This window comes from Macaca fascicularis, chromosome 1, assembly GCF_037993035.2.
Source record: "Macaca fascicularis isolate 582-1 chromosome 1, T2T-MFA8v1.1".
Classification (NCBI taxonomy): Eukaryota; Metazoa; Chordata; class Mammalia; order Primates; family Cercopithecidae; genus Macaca; species Macaca fascicularis.
In genome coordinates, this window is record NC_088375.1 from 150,489,670 (window position 1) to 150,513,254 (window position 23,585).

Sequence of the window (23,585 nt, forward strand, 5' to 3'; positions counted from 1 at the left end):
TTAAATAAAAAGGATATGTAGGTTTATCTGGAATTGGATTAATTTAATGCAAAAGCCTTAAAATGGTCATAACTTCTTCAAATTAATCCTATAAAATATAAAAATAATCTTAAATATGTACAAAGATTTAGTTATACAGATGTTTATCATGGCATTTTTTAATGTAATCGCAAAACATTAAAAAGAGCCTAGATGGCTAATGATTGGTTAAATAAATTATGGTATAAACTTACGATTTAATATAAAATAGTATTGTAGAACAACTCTTTGTAAAGAAAAATGAAAAATGTTACTAAACACTATGTATTGAAAGAGCCAAAGTTTGGAGCTGGGCTGGGTGCAGTGGCTCAGGCCTGTATTCCCAGCACTTTGGGAGGCCAAGGCAGGCAGATCACTTGAGCTCAGGAGTTCAAGATCAGCCTGGGCAATATGGTGAAACCCCATCTCTACCAAATATACAAAAAGTTAGCCAGGTATGGTGGCATGTGCCTGTAGTCCCAGCTACTGGAGAGACTGAGGTGGGAGGATCACTTGAGCCTGGAGGCAGAGGCTGCAGTGAGTCGAGATCCCACCATTGCACTCCAGCCTGGGTGACACAGTAAGACTCTGTTTAAAAAAAAAAAAAAAATTGGAGCTGGTAGAAATTTGTGTGTCTATACACTATTATAGAGTATATATACAAAAATGGTAACAGTCATTATTACTTTTGGCAGAATTGTTTATTTTATTTTATTTTTTTACCTTTTTCTTTGTTTTTTTCCTATAGTTTCAAAATTTTCTCCAGTGAAAATATACATTTGGAAATCATATTAAAATGTTATTAGGGAAAAAGTGCTTCTCACACCTTAATGCGCATATAAATCAGCCGGAAATCTTTTTAAAATGCTGATTCTGACTAAGTAGGTCTATAGGTGGGACCTGGGATTCTTCCTCCTAACAAGCTACCAGGAGATGCTAATAAATGCTGGACAGGGACCACACTTTGAGTAGCAAGCTCTCTTCTAACTCTGTCATGTGGCTATTTTTGCAAAGCACGGGCAAGTAAAAGCTTCTCGTTATGTTAGTACAGTTGATATAGTACTTGCATTGCTATATGGCCCATGGAATCATTTCCCGATTTCAACATCATTTAATATTCCAACTACTTTAGTTTTACTATAAAGTCTGCTTGTTATTTAAATTTTTATTAAAAATCATGATAAAAATACACAGGTAACACTGAAAATTGGTATTTACTAGAGCCAGGTCAGCACTTCACTGCTTTTGGTTAATGGCCACAGGCTTTTAAAATAAATTGCAAAGATCACAATAGAACAAATTAGTAAGAAGCTCATTTGTGTAATACTGCAGTGATGTTTAATGTTAATTTAACAAATAACTCAAGATTTATTGAAAATTATGCTAATAATACTGAAATAAACTGACAAGTTATTTGCCTTCAAGGAGTTAAAAATCAAATATAAGAGATAGATACATAAGGATTAATAGGAATACATTTTAAATACTATAAATAAACTACAAAAAAGTTAAGTATAAGATGATATAAGAACATAAGGAAGAGTATAGACTCTAATAAGGATGAGGGAGAGATGAATAGGATGCATTGGTGGTTTTGTTACAGAGATGATACCTGAGAGGACGCCTAAAGTATGGGCAAATCTCATCACTGGTAGACGTGAAGAAAGAGAATTCCAGACAGAAGCAGCATCTTGAACAAGCACAGTTGCAAAAGGAATCCATTATCTGACTATTCATTGCCATGTTGACTGTCATGTTAAAAGCGTTAGTTCTAAGTAAATGCCCAGCAAAAACGGAAGATGTACAGTAGTATACACATTTCCCTGTAGTAAAGTAAGTTAACTTATCCTGTATCATGCTAGTTAAAATCTTTAGGCTCTTTTAACAAATGTTGCATTATATTATTTTCAGCTTTAAAAAACTGCATTGGCTGCCCACTAATATCGTGTAGTACAACATTCTGGATGTCTAATAGAAAACTTTTAAAGATTAAATCCAGAAACTAATTTTCTAGACTATATCTTACTAAACCTTTTAAGTAAGTTCTAAATGTTCATATTTTCACATATTTGTGTGTTATTTTCTTAAAATAACCTTCTTCTCTAGGTCTCAAAATTCTATTAATTCTTTAATATTTTTGAAGGCCCCCATTTTCTCTTTAGTAACTTTTTTCTTACACTTAGCTTCCACAGTAAGCTTAGACATTTTAAAGCAACTATTTCATTATGCCTTGAATATTATATTATGTTTGCTTTTCCTACTCTTCTTTATGAGGGTAAGAACTAGATCTTATTCTTCCTAGAATCTTGCTTACTTACTATGATATAGTAAATACTCATAAGAGTTTTACCAAATGAGTAGAAATTGACTATTATCAAGAAGCTTATGGAATAGTTTCAAGTGGAAAAAGCTGATAAAAAGACAAGGTGGAAAGTCTTTTAGCTGAGAAGTTAAAATGATACAGATTCAATGGGCTAACAAATAGGAGGTAAACTGAGAGATTGTATAAAATTTGCAAAGGTAAAACTGACTAAAGTGGTCTACTGTAATCACTTTATAATTTTGCTTGAGGACATCCATAATCAAAATTGCTCCTGTGTTTAATATCATATTTAAATCTAAGATTTACTCATATGGATTTGTATTTACAAGAGAAATAGCCTGTCAATTCACATAGGAAAAGAGAAAGAAAAAGTATTTGATGGTATTGACCTATTTGCTTCTTATAATACTGCAGTTAGACCTTCATTAAGCCAGCATTGTATAACTCTACACATTTATGATCAAAGGAAGATTAAAAAGCTAACCATAATAAATTTGTTAGAAAGACAACTTAATTCATGTCAATGCTTTCATTCATTCTGAGTTGGAACAAAAAGCAGAATTCTTCCATGCTTTTCTTTGAACTTCATGTATTTATGTGTGCATGCAATTAGCTCTTATATATTTATTTAATCAAACAGGAATTTCTGTTACTTAGTTTAATAGCAAAAGCTGAAACACCTGGAGACCACTATGTGACTTTTGTTCTGTGTTTCTTCCTATATATAATGTCACTGGACAAGAAAGAAACTTGGATTAAAGCTTGTTGCATTTCATGTCTCCTAAACTGGTAACTGATCTTTATACAATGGTTTATCAATTTTTTTGTAAATTGATGTAGTTTCTATGCTTAGTTTACTTCATTATAAAAACACTTTAGGAACAAACATATTCAGTGTTTATCATCAGGAGATATTACATTCCCTTGTCAAACAAGTCATGCAAGTAAACTGCTTTAAGTAGCTTTGAAGAATGTGGTTCATATGTAACTTTGTACAGTCAGAACTCCTTCTATAACTCATTCATCAAATAAATAAAAATTGTGTTTTCACCACCAAAATAAACCTTGGAATTCTGAAATGATCGGATTCCTCTATTTCAGCTCTATCAGTGTTTTCTCCTCTACAACACATTTCATAATAGGAAATAATTGCTTTATGCTACCATACTCATCCTTACATATAAAATTATTATCTCTATTATGGTATTTGGGGATATAAAAAGGAAAGTCAAGTAGAGGAATACTTAATTAATGAACATTCAGTTACTCTTTAAACTGAATCATGCATATTACTTGCAGCACTACGTGGTTTCTTACATCATGCATATTATTTGCAGCACTACGTGGTTTGTTCCTAATTTTATTTGTGTACAATGATCCTATTTGTTTTGACTTCACACAAAAAAACAAAAAAACAGAAGTTTATCCAATAGAAATCATGGCTCATGATACTATTTTTCATTACTAGATTTTAAAATATGTTTTAGAAAGCATCACAGGCCCCATACATTTAAAAAGTGGTGAAAGTCTAGTTCAAACATAACTTTTAATTATTAAAACCCCCTAACATTTATTTATTTGAGACACTTTTACTAAACACCCAGTATATGAGGAGCAGGTATTAATGAAACTGAAATTAATTAAATTCTGTCTTCATTCCTCATTTAACTTTAAATTAAAAGATATTTGAAATACATAAAAATAATTTCCAAAAGGATTTAGGAGACTGCAATTTAAAAGAATAGGGAAAGGACAACAATTAACAAGCTTTTGTTACATGGTAAAGTTTAATAATATACCACTATTTCAATATTCAACAGTTCATTAACTTGAAGATATATATTCATATTCCTCATCTATCAACTTGCTATACAGTAAAGACTATAAATAACCCAAAACCTTTTAAGTGGAAAAAAGGCAGAAATATATGTTTCCTCAATCTCCCAAAAATAGTTTGAAGAATGTAAAAAAATTTCTGATTCAGTAAAAAATTAATTCAAATAAGCTTCTATAACACTGTCAAGGTGCTGTATAAACCTAGGAGTAAATTCTGTAAGCCATTCTCGATTTTGCTGTTGTTGTTAAACTGAGTTTTCTTCCTTAACTGCTACCAAATACATAAACAGAAAGAGTCAAACCCTAGTGCTATTTGATGATCAAACAAACACACAAAAGAGGGCAAAAGTTTCAAGGGTAATTCTATTGTTCCTCTAATTGGAGTCACAGAAATACCTTGAGGAGGGTCCAAGGTGAGATGTAGAATGGTGGCACTAGTATTGTTTATATGTGCAATTTATCTTTTAGAGTGTATGGCACCAAAAATGGTTCCACAGCACCATTTTAGCAAAGTTGTAAGTCCAAACATTTTAACATGCCTAGAAAGAATGTGATTCATGCATAACCAAGTTTTCCCTGCATTTGAGTCATATGTATAAATAGCATAAAATGTAATTATAAAGTTTTTGATATCCATAAATGTTATAAGTGTAAGAATTTAGATAGAATAATTATGGTTTTATTTTAGAAATTCCTGTTTGTAAAACTGAAATAACTTTCACACATGCATTTAAAAATAAAAACACGGCAAACACAATAGAAATGTAATTATAAATTCAAGAGTCTTGTTGCCCCTTTCAAAGTTTAAAGCTTATAAATACAAGACATTTTAAGAAGTAAACAGATGGTTGTTTCTAAAACTTATTTCATTTTAATGTAAGAACAACAAAAAAAGTACATTAGAAATGATGTAAGAATTTTACAGAAAACTTTGTCACTGATACTGAACTTAAATAGTCAAAAATAAAACCACATAATGATGAAAGCTGAATGATTCAGCTCAACTTTTAATCAAGTTTTTATGGAACTCTTTCAACTTCTTCTTGCAAAATGTCCTTGTGAAAATCAGAAAACGACAAACAAAAGAGGGTTCTTTACATTTGATTGTAAAACTCCAATTACCATTTTAGTTGCTAGTTATAATGTATTATTTAAAAAACAAAACTTACTTGATCTGTCCCATAAGGCAGTATGTTCAGAGAAATGAAGGCTGTCATTTTCCAGAGCTGTTTTCTGATCATGTGCAGTACCTTTAGAGTGTCTATGAAATAACCGGCTAGCAAAACCTTCCAATTTCTGAAGAGCTGTAGTTGTACCTGTATACTGGTTACAAGGTGGTTCTCTATAAGCTGCCATTCATGTGCACTTTACTTAATGTAACTGCAAATGTTTCCAGAAGGAGCTCACAACTTCTTACACAGAAGCTAAGAGCTATGCATGTGTCAAACTTCCTGTTTGCAGGGTATTCAAACCACTACTGCTGTTCTGTTTCCTGTTAATATAAAACAGCACATTACTGAGCTTTTCTTAGCAACACTTTTCAGCTAGAGATGAGGATTTTAAAAACTTGCAATATCTGCCTAAAGGCTTTATGTTTGGTGTTTTAATATTAATATATAGGCTAATGAGAACATTAAATATAAAGCTTTATAAATATAGTAGGCTGAACATTTTTTAAATAAAAGAAAACTAGTTAAACATGTATGACAAGTCTACGCAAACAATTGAAGGCCAAGCCGTCCTCCAAATACAAAATGCTAAAGACAGGTTGTATTTTTTCTAGGAAATCAACTAATATACAGATTTTATGAATCCTTATAAGCAGCTAACTTTTCATTAAAAAAACTAGTATGATACGGGTATGACAAAACTCTTGCAAAACAAATTTATCACACATATAAATAAAACAATCTGAAATAGCACTTTAAAAAAATGGAATGTTTCTAATTCATTGATTTAGGCCTAATACATACAGGAACTACAGACACTTAGTATGTCAGTACTGGTTATCAAACTTATAATCTGATGACATATGTCTATTACCAGGGGTGTATTTTAAAACATTCTAAAATTTGAAAAGAAAGAACAAAATACAAGATTTAAATTATATAAAATCCACCATAGCAAGAAATTTCAATTGAGATAAAAAAGTTTCTTCTAGTTGGCTGAGACATGTTAATTTTAAAATCTTACCACTGAAGACTACTACTTACCTAAACCCCTGATTTAGTGATCTCACTTAGAAACATCTATTTTTTTTTAACGGAGTTTCATTCTGTCCCCCAGATTGGAGTGCAGTGGTGCGACCTCCGCTCACTGCGACCTCCGCTCCTGGGTTCAAGCAATTCTCACCCCTCAGCCACCCGAGTAGCTGGGATTATAGGTGCGCGCCACCATGCCCAGCTAATTTTTGTGTTTTCAGTAGAGATGGGGTTTCTCCATGTTGGCCAGCCTTGGCCTCTCAAAGTGCTGTGATTACAAGCATGAGCCACCTGGCCTGGCCAAAACATCTCTTTTGATTAAAATTAAATAAAATTTGCCTTGTCGATTTTCAGGAAAGAAAGTAACCTGTGGCATTTAACAAAAATTTTGAGTACTTGTTTTTTGACCCTAAAGGATAAGAAATTTCTGTGGTTCTCTTTGGAAGCAGAGGGGAGGGGAGGGAAGGGAAGGAAAGAAAAGAAATAAAAAGATCAAAACAATCTATCTAAAAAATTTTTACTTCAGATTTACTGCCAACTGTTTGACAAACATAAAAAATAGAAACAATAGTGACAAGTAAAATAAATAGGCACAATAATGTAATCAAATTAGGACTACATACAAGGCCAATAAGAAAACACTGACTAATGAATTTTGCCATGTAACAGCTCCTTTGTGTATACTTTGTTTTGTGTAATGGAATTTATACCAATCTAAACAAGTATGTAACAGTATCTATAAGATAAACTTCAATTTGTAGCTTTATGTATAAATATTATGTGTGAATAACAGTTAACAAAACACTGACCAATGAATTTTGCCATGTAATAGCTCATTTGTGTATACTTAGTTTAGTGTAATAAAATTTATATCAATCTAAACAAATATGCAATAGCATCTCTATGACAAACTTCTTAAATTTGTAGCTTTATGTATAAATATTATGTATGCATAACAATAATTTGTTTCTTAACATCTGGTAGTGCCTTACACAAAACAGACACTGATTAAATGTCTGTAGTCTTCAATAAATATCTACAGAGCATGGACTGATTCTGTAAGGGAAGAAGTGGATAAAATTACTGAATTCCATTGATTTGCTCTACTGAAGGAAATTCTAATCATCTTCAAGGCTCAGTTCAAATGTCACCTCTTCAGTGAAGTCTGCCACATACTTCCTAGGAAAATAAACTTTGCTGCTTTGTTTTCACTGATCTCATAACATTATGTTAAAAGGTACTGTTTATGAATTTATATGACTCTAAATTGTGAGTTACTTAAATTCATAAATGCATGTATTACATACTCAATAAACATATGTTAAAAGAAAAAAGTATTCACTCATTTTTAACAATTTAAAGGTCTAAGTAGAATCACTGAATACTTGAAAATGTTTGAATTTTATTTTATGATGGAACCATATTTATAGATAATCCAACAAGCACCAAGTTGCTCATATATAGAGACAACAGTAGTAGAACTGTTATCATTGAACTTCTCCTTTTTTCTCTACACTGTTACTAAATTTTATTCATTCTTTGAATTACATTTTTACTCAGTGCCAATGTAGACTTCTTAAAATAACTTGTTTTCCCTGCTTCCAATCACCCTCTTTAATCATTCACCTCTCTGACATATTAACCTCCCCCAAATATTACATTCATGGTATTCCATTGCCAAATACACAAACTAATCCTAACATTTCAGCTCAACCATATTCATTTTTAACACATATCTAGCCAGATTTTTTATTTATATTCAATGTTGCTCAAGTACAGAAATTGCAGATTCCTAACTAGAACACTAAGATCACTTTATTTAAAACAATGCATAAGTTTTAAAACAAAATTACTAAAGCAAAAAGAGTAAACTTCACTAGATGAGTATCTTGAAAACACTATATTTTAAATCTGCACTGTTTTAAAAATAAAATTGTTTCAATTTGTTATGAAGTCCTTCCAGAAAATAGAATATTTAATGTTTAAAGCAGTGTTTCTATATACGGTAATGTGACCAGGAAGCTACTGCTATGGAAGTGCTTCGGATATTTGATTTTTGACTCAAAAAAAAAAAAAAAAGAAGAACTCTACTGGCATCTACTGCTAGAAAGAAACAACTGCAGTTTTAACTAAAACTATGAATTCCTTCATAACTGAAATTAATTTTAAGAAGTATATTGCTTGTTATTTTTCCTGGTGGTGTTTCCACAACTTTAACTTGCACTAAATATCTCACCATGCACACAGAATTTACCAGAATAGCTTATCTTGCAGTTAAATAAGATTTTAAAACTAGAGAGTAATCAACTTCATGAGGTTGATTTTATTCCTCATTCATTCTGCATTAATTTTTAAAATTATAGAAAATTTCAGAGTTGAACCGGCTTCAACTGCCATAAAATGCCACAAAATACTGGTTTCTTCTATTTAATAATAGTGATGACACATTTACCAAGCACTTCACAACATATAAAGTGATTTGCTCTGTAAAACCATTGTGAAATTATTGTAAGGCACATGAGATCCTTACAAATAAAGTAAGCAGCACAGGTATTATTATCCTTATTTTAAGATACAAAAAATAAACTTATAAACGTTAAGTGACTTGCCCAAAGTCACCTAGGTCTTCAGACTCCTAGATCAGGGTTCCTTGTACTGCAAGACACTGATTACCACAAGAAGTAAACACTTTTTTAAAATGCAGTTATTTTCCAAATAAGGTTGAAGAAGTGGGGCTGAAAGAATAGTGGTGGGTAAGATTGGTTCTTGGATATATTGCCCCAGGTCTGAACATCTGCTATGAGAAGGTTTTCATTAAGATGGTCACCTATAGTCATTCAATTTCATTGTCCATGTTTCTTACAATCATCTTGGAGCCAAGCAGAACTATGTACTTTAGAGTTTAAAGGTTAAATAAAAGAAAAACATGAAAACATATTTAGTATGTAAATGATGTATTTGCTCCATGTAGAGGACAAGTGACATGACTATAACTCCTGCTATTCAAATAAAGGTTTCAGGGTAATAGTGTTGCTTTTTCCAGAATGTTATATATAAGTGGATTTATAGACTATGTAACCTTTTCAGATTGGCTTCTTTCATTTAGTATAGAAGTTTATAGAAATTATGGCAATTGTGATTTATCTATGTTGTGTATCTTAATAGTTCACTCATTTATATGGCTGAATTCTACTGTATGGAATTACCACAATTTATATATCCATTTACTGTTGAATTGCATTTGCACCTTTGTCAAAAATCAATTGACCATATTTTTGTGGGTCTATTGCTGGACTCTCTATTCTCTTTCACTGGTCTATATATGTGTCAATTCTTTCACCAATACTACACTGTCTTGATTACCATAGCTTTCTAGTAAGTCCGAAATCTGATAGTGTAAATCTTCTATTTTTTTTTCTTTTTGTTTTGAGACTGAGTCTCACTCTGTCGCCCAGGCTGGAGTGCAGTGGTGTCATCTCGGCTCACTGCAACCTCCGCCTCCTGGGTTCACACCATTCTCCTGCCTCAGCCTCCTGAGCAGCTGGGACTACTACGGCGCCTGTCACTACGCCCAACTAATTTTTTGTATTTTTAGTAGAGACAAGGTTTCACCGTGTTAGCCAGGATGGTCTCGATCTCCTGACCTCATGATCCGCCCGCCTCGGCCTCCCAAAGTGTTGGGATTACAGGCGTGAGCCACAGTGCCGGGCCCTTTTTCCTTTTTTTCTAAGTTGTTTTGGCTATTACTGTTTCTTCACCTTTCCATATAAATTTTAAAATCAGTTTACCTATGTCTACAAATAGACATAGGGAATTTATGTGGATTCTGTTTATTGGAAGAAATGACATCTTAACTATATTGAGTTTTTCAATCCATAATCATAGCATGTCTCTTCATTTACTTGGGTCTTCTGATTTCTTTAATCAGTGTTTTATAGTTTTCAACATACAGATCTTGCACATAATTTTGTTAGATTTATACCTAAGTATTTTAAAAATTGGAGCTATTGTAAACAGTTCTTTAAAAATGTTTTGAGGTAAACAAAGCACCAGGAAGCTCAAACGGGGTGGAGCCCACTGCAGCTCAAAGAGGCCTGCCTACCTCTGTAGACTCCACCTCTGGGGGCAGGGCATAGCCAAACAAAAGGCAGCTGAAACCTCTGCAGATTTAAATGTCCCTGTCTGACAGCTTTAGACAGATCAACGGGACAGAAAGTTAACAAGGATATCCAGGAATTGAACTCATCTCTGCACCAAGCGGACCTAATAGACATCTACAGAACTCTCCACCCCAACTCAACAGAATATACATTCTTCTCAGCACCACATCGCACTTATTCCAAAACTGACGACATAACTGGAAGTAAAACACTCTTCAGCAAATGTACAAGAACAGAAATTATAACAAACTGTCTCTCAGACCACAGGGCAATCAAACTAGAACTCAGGACTAAGAAACTCAATCAAAACTGCTCAACTACATGGAAACAGAACAACCTGCTCCTGAATGACTACTGGGTACCTAATGAAATGAAGGCAGAAGTAAAGATGTTATTTGAAACCAATGAGAACAAAGATACAACATACCAGAATCTCTGGGACACATTTAAAGCAATGTGTAGAGGGAAATTTATAGCACTAAATGCCCACAAGAAAAAGCAGGAAAGATCTAAAATTGACACCCTAACATCACAATTAAAAGAACTAGAGAAGCAAAAGCAAACACATTCAAAAGCTAGCAGAAGGCAAGAAATAACTAAGATCAGAGGAGAACTGAAGAAGATACAGACATAAAAAACCCTTCAAAAAAATCAGTGAATCCAGGAGCTGATTTTTTGAAAAGATCAACAAAATTGACAGACCACTAGCAAGACTAATAAAGAAGAAAAGAGAGAAGAATCAAATAGATGCAATAAAAAATGATAAAGGGGATATCACCACCAACCCCACGGAAATACAAACTACCACTAGAGAATACTATAAACACCTCTATGCAAATAAACTAGAAAACCTAGAAGAAATGGATAATTTTCTGGACACTTACACTCTCTCAAGACTAAACCAGGAAGAAGTTGAATCCCTGAATAGACCAATAACAGGCTCTGAAATTGAGGCAATAATTAATAGCCTACCAACCAAAAAAGAATTCACAGCCAAATTCTACCTGAGGTACAAGGAGGAGCTGGTATCATTCCTTCTGAAACTATTCCAATCAATAGAAAAAGAGGGAATCCTCTCTAACTCATTTTATGAGGCCAACATCACCCTGATACCAAAGCCTGGCAGAGACACAACAAAAAAGAAGAATTTTAGCCCAATATCCCTGATGAATATCGATGCAAAAATCCTCAATAAAATACTGGCAAACCAAATCCAGTAGCACATCAAAAAGCTTATCCACCATGAACAAGTGGGCTTCATCCCTGGGATGCAAGGCTGGTTCAACACACGCAGATCAATAAACGTAATCCAGCACATAAACAACCAAAGACAAAAACCACACGATTATCTCAAAAGATGCAGAAAAGGCCTTTGACAAAATTCAACAGCCCTTCATGCTAAAAACTCTCAATTAAATTCGGTATTGATGGGATGTATCTCAAAATAATAAGAGCTATTTATGACAAACCCACAGTCAATATCATACTGAATGGGCAAAAACTGGAAGCATTCCCTTTGAAAACTCGCACAAGACAGGGACGCCCTCTATCACCACTCCTATTCAACACAGTGTTGGAAGTTCTGGCCAGGGCAATCAAGTGGGAGAAAGAAATAAAGGGTATTCAATTAGGAAAAGAGTAAGTCAAATTGTCCCTGTTTGCAGATGACATGATTGTATATTTAGAAAACCCCATCGTCTCAGCCCAGAATCTCCTTAAGCTGATAAGCAACTTCAGCAAAGTCTTGGGATACAAAATCAGTGTGCAAAAATCACAAGCATTCTTATACACCAATAACAGACAAAGAGAGAGCCAAATCATGAGTGAACTCCCATTCACAATTGCTTCAAAGAGAATAAAATACCTAGGAATCCTACTTACAAGGGATGTGAAGGATGTCTTCAAGGAGAACTACAAACCAGTGCTAAACAAAATAAGAGGACACAAACAAATGGAAAAACATTCCATGCTCATAGATTGGAAGAATCAATATCATGAAAATGGCCATACTGCCCAAGGTAATTTATAGATTCAATGCCATCCCCATTAAGCTACCAATGCCTTTCTTCACAGAATTGGAAAAAAACTACTTTAAAGTTCATATGGAACCAAAAAAGAGCCTGCATTGCGAAGACAATCCTAAGCCAAAAGAACAAAGCTGGAGGCATCACACTACCAGACTTCAAACTATACTACAAGAGTACAGTAATCAAAACAGCATGGTACTGGTACCAAAACAGAGATATAGACCAATGGAACAGAACAGAGTCTTCAGAAATAATACCACACATCTACAACCATCTGATCTTTGACAAATCTGACAAAAATGAGAAATGGGGAAAGGATTCCCTATTTAAATATGGTGATGGGAAAACTGGCTAGCCATATGTAGAAAGCTGAAACTGGATCCCTTCCTTACACCTTATACAAAAATTAACTTAAGATGGATTAAACACTTAAATGTTAGACATAAAATCATAAAATCCCTAGAAGAAAACCTAGACAATATCATTCAGGGCATAGGCATGGGCAAGGACTTCATGTCTAAAACACCAAAAGCAATGGAAACAAAAGCCAAAATTGACAAATGGGATCTAATTAAACTAAAGAGCTTCTGCACAGCAAAAGAAACTACCATCAGAGTGAATAGGCAACCTACAGAATGGGAGAAAATTTTTGCAATCCACTCATCTGACAAAGGGCTAATATCCAGAATCTACAAAGAACTCAAACATATTTACAAGAAAAAAACAAACAACCCCATCAAAAAGTGGGCAAAGGATATGAACAGGCACTTCTCAAAAGAAGACATTTATGCAGCCAATAGACACATGAAAAAATGCTCATCATCACTGGTCATCAGAGAAATGCCAATCAAAACCACAATGAGATACCATCTCACACCAGTTAGAATGGCAATCATTAAAAAGCCAGGAAACAACAGGTGCTGGAGAGGATGTGTAGAAATAGAAACACTTTTACACTGTTGGTGGGACTGTAAACTAGTTTGACCATTGTGGAAGACAGTGTGGCGATTCCTCAAGGATCTAGAACTAGAAATACCATTTGACCCAGCCATCCCATTACTGGGTATATACCCAAAGGATTATAAATCATGCTGCTATAAAGACACATGCACACGTATGTTTATTGCAGCACTATTCACAATAGCAAAGACTTGGAACCAACCCAAATGTCCATCAGTGATAGACTGGATTAAGAAAATGTGGCACATATACACCATGGAATACTATGCAGCCATAAAAAAGGCTGAGTTCATGTCCTTTGTAGGGACATGGATGAAGCTGGAAACCATCATTCTGAGCAAACTATCGCAAGGACAGAAAACAAAACACCTCATGTTCTCACTCATGGATTACACAGAGGACTACATTCAAACAGGTCCTGGACAGCTATATGCCTACTCAACCCAGCTGTTCACCATTGATTGCATCAGCATCCCATACACATGGAACCACACCGTTTTCTATGATCAGGCACGGGGAAAAATGCCTTTCTTGGTTGAAACACTTCATGCATCCTCTGTGGAATCTGACTATAACCAGTTAGAAGAGACACTGGGTTTTAAAATTCATGCTTCAATATCCAAAGGAGATCGCAGTAATCAGTGCCCCTCTGGGTTTACCTTAGACTCAGTTGGACCTTTTTGTGCTGATGAGGATGAATGTGCAGCAGGGAATCCCTGCTCCCATACTTGCCTCAATGCCATGGGGACCTACTACTGCCCCTGCCCTAAAGGCCCCACCATGGCTGTAGATGGAAGAACTTGTCAAGATACTGATGAGTGTGCTTTGGGTAGGCACACCTGCCACGCTGGTCAGGACTGTGACAATATGATTGGATCCTATCGCTGCGTGTCCCATTGTGGAACTGGCTTTTGAAGAACCTCTGATGGGCTGAGTTGTCAAGATACTAATGAATGTCAAGAATCCAGCCCCTGTCTCCAGCTCTGTTTCAATGCCATAGGAAGTTTCCACTGTGGATGTGAACCTGGGTATCAGCTCAAAGGCAGAAAATGCATAGACATGAACGAGTGCAGACAGAATGTATGCAGACCAGATCAACACTGTAAGAACACCCATGGTGGCTTTAAGTGCATTGATCTTTGTCCAAATGGAATGACCAAGGCAGAAAATGAAACCTGTCTTGATATTGATGAATGTAAAGATGGGACCCATCAGTGCAGATATAACCAGATATGTGAGAATACAAGAGGCAGCTATTGTTGTGTATGCCCAAGAGGTTATCGGTCTCAAGGAGTTGGAAGCCCCTGCATGGATACTGATAAATGTGAAAATACAGATGCCTGCCAGCATGAGTGTAAGAATACCTTTGGAAGTTATCAGTGCATCTGCCCACCTGGCTATTAACTCACACTCAGTGGAAAGACATGCCAAGATAACGATGAGTGCCTGGAGCAGAATGTACACTGTGGGCCCAATCGCATGTGCTTCAACATGAGAGGAAGTTACCAGTGCATCAGTACACTCTGTCCACCCAACTACCAACATGATCCTGATTCAGGGTTCTGCCTCAAGAACTGTCCACCCAATGATTTGGAATGTGCCTTGAGTCCATATGCTTTGGAATACAAACTCATCTCCCTCCCATGTGGAATAGCCACCAATCAAGTTTTAATCTGGCTGGTTGCATACACGCAGGATAGAGTGATGCATCCCAGGACAACTTTTCTCATGGTAGATGAGGAACAGACTGTCCCTTTTGCCTTGAGGGATGAAAAGGAGTGGTGTATACAACACAACCACTATGAGAAGCAGAGACCTACCACATGAGGGTCTGAGCCTCATCCTACAGTGCCAATGGGACCACTGAGTATCAGACCACATTCATAGTTTATACAGCTGTGTCTGCCTATCCATACTAAGGAACTCTCCAAAGCCTATTCCACATATTTAAACCACATTAATCATGGCAATCAAGCACCCTTTCAGATTACCGTCTCTTGAACAGTTGCAATCTTGGCAACTTGAAAATGGTGCTACACTCTGTTTTGTGTGCCTTCCTTGGTACTTCTGAGGTGTTTTCATGGTCCCACCATGGTCATATCTTGAAGTATGGTCTGGAAAAGTCCCTTATTATTTTATTTATTACATTGGAGCAGTTATTTCCCAAAGATTATTCTGAACATCTAACAGGACATATCAGGTTTTTAGTTGTGTAGTACCTAAGATCATTTTTCTGAAAGCCAAACCAAACAACAAAAAACAAAAACAACTGATTCAAAGTCAAATAGAATTTTTGAGCATTTGACTATTTTCAGAATCATAAAATTAGTTACTAAGTATTTTGATCAAAGTTTATAAAATAACTTACGGAGATTTTTGTAAGTATTGATACATTTTAATAGGAGTTACCTATTTTCATTTTAAGGAGAAAAACACCACTCATTTTTAAAAATATAGTACAGCTACTAGAAGTCTTGTTTGATCAGTGATTTTGTGAGATCAGCTGAACTACTTACGATAAAAATTTTAAAAAATCGCTTTGCCCTCATGACAGTTGTTCATGGCATGGAACTTTAACATTTTAATATAAACTTTCATCCAGTTATGTTCATAACTTTTACATTCCAGAATTTTTTTTTAATTTTCCTGTCAATTAAAACAATTTTTAAAGATACCAGTGGGACGTTTGTTTTATTAAAAATCTCGTATGTTCAAATTAACATAAATGTTAAATGTCAATCCACTGTACATGGTGGTAATAGACTAAGAAATTGCCAAGATGTATTCTATTTTTATGAAATGTATATATATTACCCGAGTGTACATTTTCTATACAATATCTTGATGGACTCTTTTACAAAATTATTTTATTAAAAAACAATATTACACTAAACAATGTTTTATTAGATTGGCACACAAGTAATTGTGGTTTTCACCATTACTTTCAATGGCAAAAACCTCTATTACTTTTGTACCAACCTAATATATTGTGCATTGCTACTATATATTATTTTTATATATTACTTTTGCTAAACTCAGTTTTAGGAGACTTTCTTTTTGTAGATTTCTTGGCATTTTCTATGTAGGCAGTCATGTCATCTTTCAACAGAAACTATTTATTTCTAATCTGTATGCCTTTTATTTATTTGTCTTGTCTTATTGCGTTGGTCAAGAATTACAGTGCAGTGTTGAACAAGAGTGGTAAGAGTGAACATCCTTGCCTTATTCCAAGTCTTAGGAAGAAAGCATTCAGTTTTTCATCATTAACTACTACAATGTTAGCTGTAGACACTGTTGTGTAGATGCCCCTTATTGAGATTTTTCTTTTTATTCCTGGGTTAGCGGAGAGTTATCTTAGAAGGACGCTGAATTTTACTTAACGCGTTTTCAGCATTTGTTGATAAAACCATGTGGTTTTACCTTTTTAGTCTACTAATGTGGTGGGTTGCACAGATTAATTTTCAAATATTGAACCAACCTTGAATTATCAGAATGAACACCTTTTGGTCTTGGTGTAATATTCCTTGTATATATTGCTGGATTCAACTTACTAATATTTTATTGAGGATTTTTCTGTTTGTGTTCATAAAGATATATTGTTTGGTAGTTTTATTTTCATGTGCCATCTTTGCATGATTTTGGTAGCAGGTTAAGATTGGCTTCATAAAATAAGTTGAGAAGTATCCTGTCTTATATTTTTCCAGAAGAAACTGTGAGAAGTGGTATTTCTTCCTTAAATGTTTTGTAGTTTTCCCAGAACTATCTGGGACAGTGTTTTTCTTTCTTTTTTATTTTTTTTTTGAAGATTACAAATACTAATACAATGTCTTCAATAGACATAGTATTATTGAGTTATCAATTTCATCTCGAACGAATATTGGTAGTTTGTGTCTTTCAAGAAATAGTCTATTTCAACTTTCAAGAAATGGTCATTTCAAATGGTCAATTTCAAGAAATGGTCTAAGTTGTCAACTTTGTGTGAATAAAGTTGTTTCTAATATCCCCTTAGTACTCTTTTAATGCCTGTGGCATTTATACAACATTACATTATTTATTTTGTTGGTCAAATTATTCCACTTTGACCATGGGAATTTCCATCAATTTTCTCCTATGTCCCTTTGATATGCCTCCATCATTGTGTATGTGTGCATGCATACATACATGTGTATGTGTTTGAGCACTTCCTTACTTTCTAGCACTACAAGATGCCCCATGCTCACTTTGTGTATTTCCTGCCCCAGCCCTAGAATCAGGCATTTCTCCAAGGAGCCTTAGTTCCTTTTATTGGAGAATGGTCTTAGAAATCAAGATCTGGGAAGTGGGTACATTCATCCACTGGGGTGTTACTGCTTCTAGGCCCTCTTTTCTGAGAGCAAGGAAATATATGTGTATACTAACATTTGCATATTCCCTTATCTATAAGTATTTCCATATGTAACTGTGTCTATAATTGGCTTTCTTTAAATAAAAAATTCCCACTAAGTACATATTAATCCTTAAAATAATTTTATGATTTAAATATAGGAAATATTATAGTTTCTTCAAAACACAAAATACATTCACTGGAAGTACTTAGAAAATAAAGTAGTAAATATCAAGTTAGGAAAACAGTAAATATAGTCAATTGAATGTGTTAGCAAAATAACTTTTCAAAAGTCAGAGTCCAACAGAAAATAAGAACTATATGTATTGTCTATAGCTATCAAATATAAGAAAAAGAAAAAACAAACAAAATTCATATTTATCTCACAGACACAGTAAAATAGCTCAGTAATGTGCCAGGAATAATTAGACTTTTATGGCAGATGATTAATTGTTTTGAACTCATGCTGTTTATCTAATTAAACTATTAGTAATACCAGCAGGTAAATTAACTTTATACTTCTTTTCTGGAAAGATAGATATTTAATATTGACACAGTTGAGAAACCCTCCTGCAGAGCTGAATACACAAGTATTTTTGTTTTCAATTTTTGTTCTTCTTTCCAACAAAGAAATGCTTTAGCTCAATGTCGTACAGGTAATTTTAAGGAGCAGGGGAAAATTAGGATGCTTATTAATGATAAGCTTAAATCACATACAGCTATTTTAAGATTTTATTTGATAGATTACTATCTTATGATTGTTCAATTTAGCAGATAATTCTACTCTTTGGTCTTCCTCCCTATTTATCTTCATCTTATGTACAAATGTACATTTTCTATAATGTATTTCAGGTAACATACACAGCTGTCAAGACCTGAAGTATAAAGAAAATAGGAACTTATAGAAAGATGGAAGAAGAGTATACCAAGCAGATGAAGCTGGGAATTAAAGACCCAGATATAGGAATAAGGCAAAAACAGTATGACTACTAGAAAGAGAATGGATTCAGGAATTTTCTGTGTAGGTGGAAGGTAAGAATGGAAACACAAAAAAATAGTTAAGGACTACTGTAAAAGCCCAGGCAAGAGATGATGGACACCTGAACTGAGGTTGTGGTAGGAAAGAAAAATAGACAGATTTCATACATATTTTTGAAAAACAGGGAGATTTGATAATTCATTGAAGCTAAAAATAAAAGTAATCAAAGATAATTCCTGTATTTTTTTGGCTTGAGCATGTGGGTAAGTAGTGATGCCAGTTATTATTAAGTTGGGGAAGGGTGAGGAAGTGATATAGACAGGAGGCAGGGAAATACTGGGTAGAAGAGGGCAGACCCCAAAGAGGGCCACATTCTCAAGCCTGGACCTGCAGTCCAAAGAAAGAACATGTATTCCTGTTTTCCTGCCCAAATTTGCCTTTTCCAAAACCACGTTGGCTGGCCCCACCTCCTCATCCTGTGCCCATAAAAACCACAAGCTCCACCAGCAGAGTGGTAGAGTGGCAGAGAAGAGAAGAGAAGCAGCAAAAGGACATAAAAGAGAAGCAGCTTGACTTCAGAGGAACAGCTTGACAGTGGGACTTCACAGAAGAGCTCGTCAGGGGATGCCAGAACTCCAGGGGAAGATCACCTTCCCACTCCATTCCCTTTCCAGCTCCCCATCCTGCTGAGAGCCACTTCTACTGCTCAATAAAATCCTCCACATTCACCACCCTTCAATTCATTCATGTGACCTTATTCTTTCTGGATGCCAGACAAGTACTCGGGTACCAAGAGGGCGGGTGCAAAAGGCTGTCACCCTGATCCTCCATTGATCTGTTAAAACACTTAAGTTGTCTGCGGGTGGCAAAGCTAAATGAGTACATTGTAACACATGCCCTCTAGGACTCTGGAGGTCACAGGTTCCCCGCCCCTCCCTGCTTCCCACCACCCCCTGGGAAGCTGCTAGGGGACTGCACAGGATTCTACTCCTGTGGATGCCCAGAAGAACTTGTCTCAGTCCCTGCACCCACTCACCTGCATGCTCCCCTTCCCATGAGAGGTTGAGAGCTGCAAGCTGAGTAAACAAATCAATCCCTTTGTGAGTCCCGTGAAGGGGTCAAGGGAACTATCCCATTTGGAAGGAAGGGGCTGGAGGGGTGTTGTAATAAAACATTCTATTGGACATATTAAATTTGAGATGCTTACTAGACATTCAAATGGAGATTTCAAAAAGATAGCTGAATATGAGCCTGAAACACATCACTGCCTTCTAAATTTTATTTTAATCATATGCATATCTGTTAACAACTAGTTTATATTTCTGGTTGTATTAGGGAAGAAAGATGGTTTAAATTTTCTTTAACTATTAAGTAGATCCTCCTCTTAATTGTGACTGAGTCTTGAAATGCATACCAAAGGTCATAGGCTGTCTGTCCTTCCTCTTCTTTCTAAACTCTCAGTGGATTTCTGATAAGCAGAATGCTCCCCCTATTAATTCCATCTACTACCTAGAAACTGTGGATATGTTTCAATATATGCCTAACTGGACTTTGTGAATGTAATTAAGGCTACTAATTAGTGACTAAATAGATTCTCCTGGATTACTTAGGTGGGCCCAATCTAAAAACATTTGCTCTTGAAAGCAGAGAACCTTGTCCAGCTAGGAGCAGAAGAGAGCCATGGCAAGATGTCACGAGATGCCACGTGTGAAAAGGATCAACACACCATTACTGGCTCTGAGATAAAGTAGAAGCACCAGAGAGAGGGCTCTAAGAGCTAAGGGAGCCCCCTAGATGACAGTCAACAAAGAAACAGAGACCTTAGTCCTATAACCATAAGGTACTGGATTCTGCCAGAAATATGGATCAGCTCGGAAGTAAATTCTTCCTCAGAAACTCCAGATAAGAGCCTGCCAGAATTCTGACCTACAGAACAGTGAGATAATAAATGGGTGTTATTTTAAGCCACTACATTTACAGTATTTTATCATAGCAATAATAGAAAATTAACATAAGACTTAAATGTAATAAGGTGATGGGCATGAGGAAAGTGGATTGTATTTCCAGAGTCCTAAAATGTATGAAATATGGACATGTGAAACTCCTAGTCATGGTTGATGCGGGCACTGTCTCCCTTTAATACTTAGGGCCTTTCGTGTTGATGAGAAAATTTCATTGATCTATTAACGCCCTAACCAAGACTATGGCCAGGCAGTCCCATAACTAAATCTCCACAGATGGGCTTTCTAAATACCTGAAATGTGAAGATGAAACTTCTCCCCTCAACCACCACTACCACCACAGAAATGGTGCAGGTCATGGGATAGTCACTCCTTTCACTCGCATGAGAACCTCAAGAGCATTGATAAGGGCAAACTTCGAACCTCAGACATTTACTTGACTGCCAGTGTAGTTGCCCTGACTGCACAGCATAAGGAGGGGAAGGTAGGGGCTATAGACAGCAACATTACAAATGTTCAGTTTTAAAAAACACATATTTCCCCTTCACCCATAATTACTACGATAGAAACCCAATTTTCACCATTCAAATAATAACCTGACAACCTCACTTTTCAGGTAATGTGTAAAAAAGCATTCTGGATACGAAAGACTGTAAAGTTGTACTAATACAAAATGTAAAAAACTTCAGGTAAACCAGTAGTCAAAAATCATGCATAGAAGTTCCATTTACGCAAGATGACTTTCTCCTAGCTAACTCCTACTTGTTAATCAAAGCTTAGTTCAATGTTATTTCTTCTCTTCTAGTTCCTAAAATATATTAACACCCACATTATTGTACTGACCACATTGTAGTAATTACATGTTTATACTTCTAACTCTGTGAGCTTCTCAAATCATTTCTTACCAGAATCTAACACAATGATGATCACACAGTATGCATTCAATACATGTTTTTGAATTGATTAATTTCTTCAAGATACCATAGCTCTTTTATGAGACAGCTTTAGGTATCTAAAAGATGAGTCACAGACAGAAATAGAGGCCCTTCATTAGGACCCACTATATCACATGTATTTCTACACTACTTTCGGGAGCTATGCATTTCCAGTCTTCAATTTCTCTCTTTTGATTTAATATTATTGAGTGTAAAAATGTTAAGAAAATACAAAGCTTACTGCCTAGAATATTTTGGAATTCATTTATATTAGACTATGTAATATATTCTAAATGTTGTAAGATTGACTATAACAATGCTAACTTATTATATGTCAGGTATCATTCTAAGTGTTTTACATGAAGTAAATAAGGCATTTATTCCTCACAACAATCTACCTTTACATTGGATATTATTATCCCATTTTCCAGAGGGACAAAGAGGTTAAGTGTGTTGCAAAAGGTCACAAATTGCAACATTCTATAGAGTTCTACTTTATTTTCTCTATCCCTCTCCAAGAAGTTTATGAAACCAATTTTAAATGAATTACATTTCCAAAAGTTTTAAGCCTTCCCAATTTTTTTAAATAAATGGCAATATATAGAAGTGTCACGAAACTAGAGGTTTAAAATTACTAAGATTTTGTTAGTACTCTGCTGTTGTACATATGGTTTCTCTTTTGTTTTAGAACTCTGGTAAGTGATTACTGAACCCAACATTAGCTTCTCTATAAGGAACTGGTGCTGATTTCAGTAACTTTCATTTCTATATCACTCTTCAAGTAACTTTCTTATGGTGATTCTGATAAATAGCTAACAAAGTTGATATAGTTTTAATATCAAGTAATATCTGAAGAAACTTTAATATTGCAGAAAAGTCAAAATTAACTACAACTCCATACTCTGGGAGAAACAATCTCATACATCACTATGTGGTATCCTATTCCAATAAATTCTAACACATTTTAGAACTACAAAATAAATGTGAGCCTGAGGCACTAGAACTACATTATAGCTTAAACTGACACTGTTTGAAATCACCCAGGCCCCAAATGTATGGTCTGCTGCCAACCATGGCAGAACAGTTACATGACACTTACCTCACAGTATTACAAGCTATGAAGTCAGCCAGAAGGTGGCAGAATGGGGCCATTTAGGCTTCACATACATACCAGAAAAATCTTTTATTGTCATTACCTTAAATTTTGGCAATATAAGATAAACACAATTTTAGGTTCTTATACAAATAAAAGTGTAATGTATTAGAAATATGCAATATTTTATTTATATAAATCAAACTATAAAATTCTCACATAAACTGCCATATCAGAAACTAATACCCATTTTCCCTCTCTCATAAATCTATTTATACAACCCATGAAAAAACTAAGTCTTCCAAAGTTCCCCCATATAATTCCAAAACGTCCTTTCAATTCACTAACAATTTAATGGAAAAATAGTAGTAACTATTATATTACATTATATTTAATTTGGTAAGTTCAATCATAATTATATAATGGCAAGGTAAAATCTTTTATAAAATCTCATATAACTTTTAAGAAAACAATTGTTCTTATATTGGATTTAATGGAGTTTACACACTATGACTTAATATATGGCATATTAGCCATATTATTCTTCTATTACATTTGACTGCTTACAATGGATCTGTTTATCTCTGCATTCCTGGTACCTATCACAGGACTTAGAACACATAAACCCTCAATTGAGAAACACTTGCTCAATTGAGTATAAGATTTCAAAGAGAAAACTGAAGGCCGAAAGCAATTAAGCAGACAGCTAAAACACCAATCTGTATTAAC

The 23,585-nt window shown here is 34.9% G+C and overlaps 1 protein-coding gene and 1 pseudogene across 10 annotated transcripts in view; one reads left to right on the forward strand and one right to left on the reverse strand.

Annotated features, from left to right (window-relative positions):
- PRKACB (protein kinase cAMP-activated catalytic subunit beta) overlaps positions 1-23,585 on the reverse strand; it is a 154,703-nt gene that overhangs the window by 82,291 nt on the left and 48,827 nt on the right. For 4 of the 10 annotated variants that reach the window (XM_045368251.2, XM_045368246.2, XM_065519552.2 and 1 more), the window contains one exon: positions 5,347-5,669. The exons of the other annotated variants lie outside the window; for them this stretch is intronic. In XM_045368251.2, coding sequence (XP_045224186.1) covers positions 5,347-5,533 — 187 coding nt within the window. In that variant the 5' untranslated portion in view covers positions 5,534-5,669. The remainder of the gene's footprint in view (positions 1-5,346; positions 5,670-23,585) is intronic. 10 annotated transcript variants of the gene reach the window in all.
- On the forward strand, positions 13,838-15,444 carry LOC135968855 (hemicentin-1 pseudogene; annotated as a pseudogene).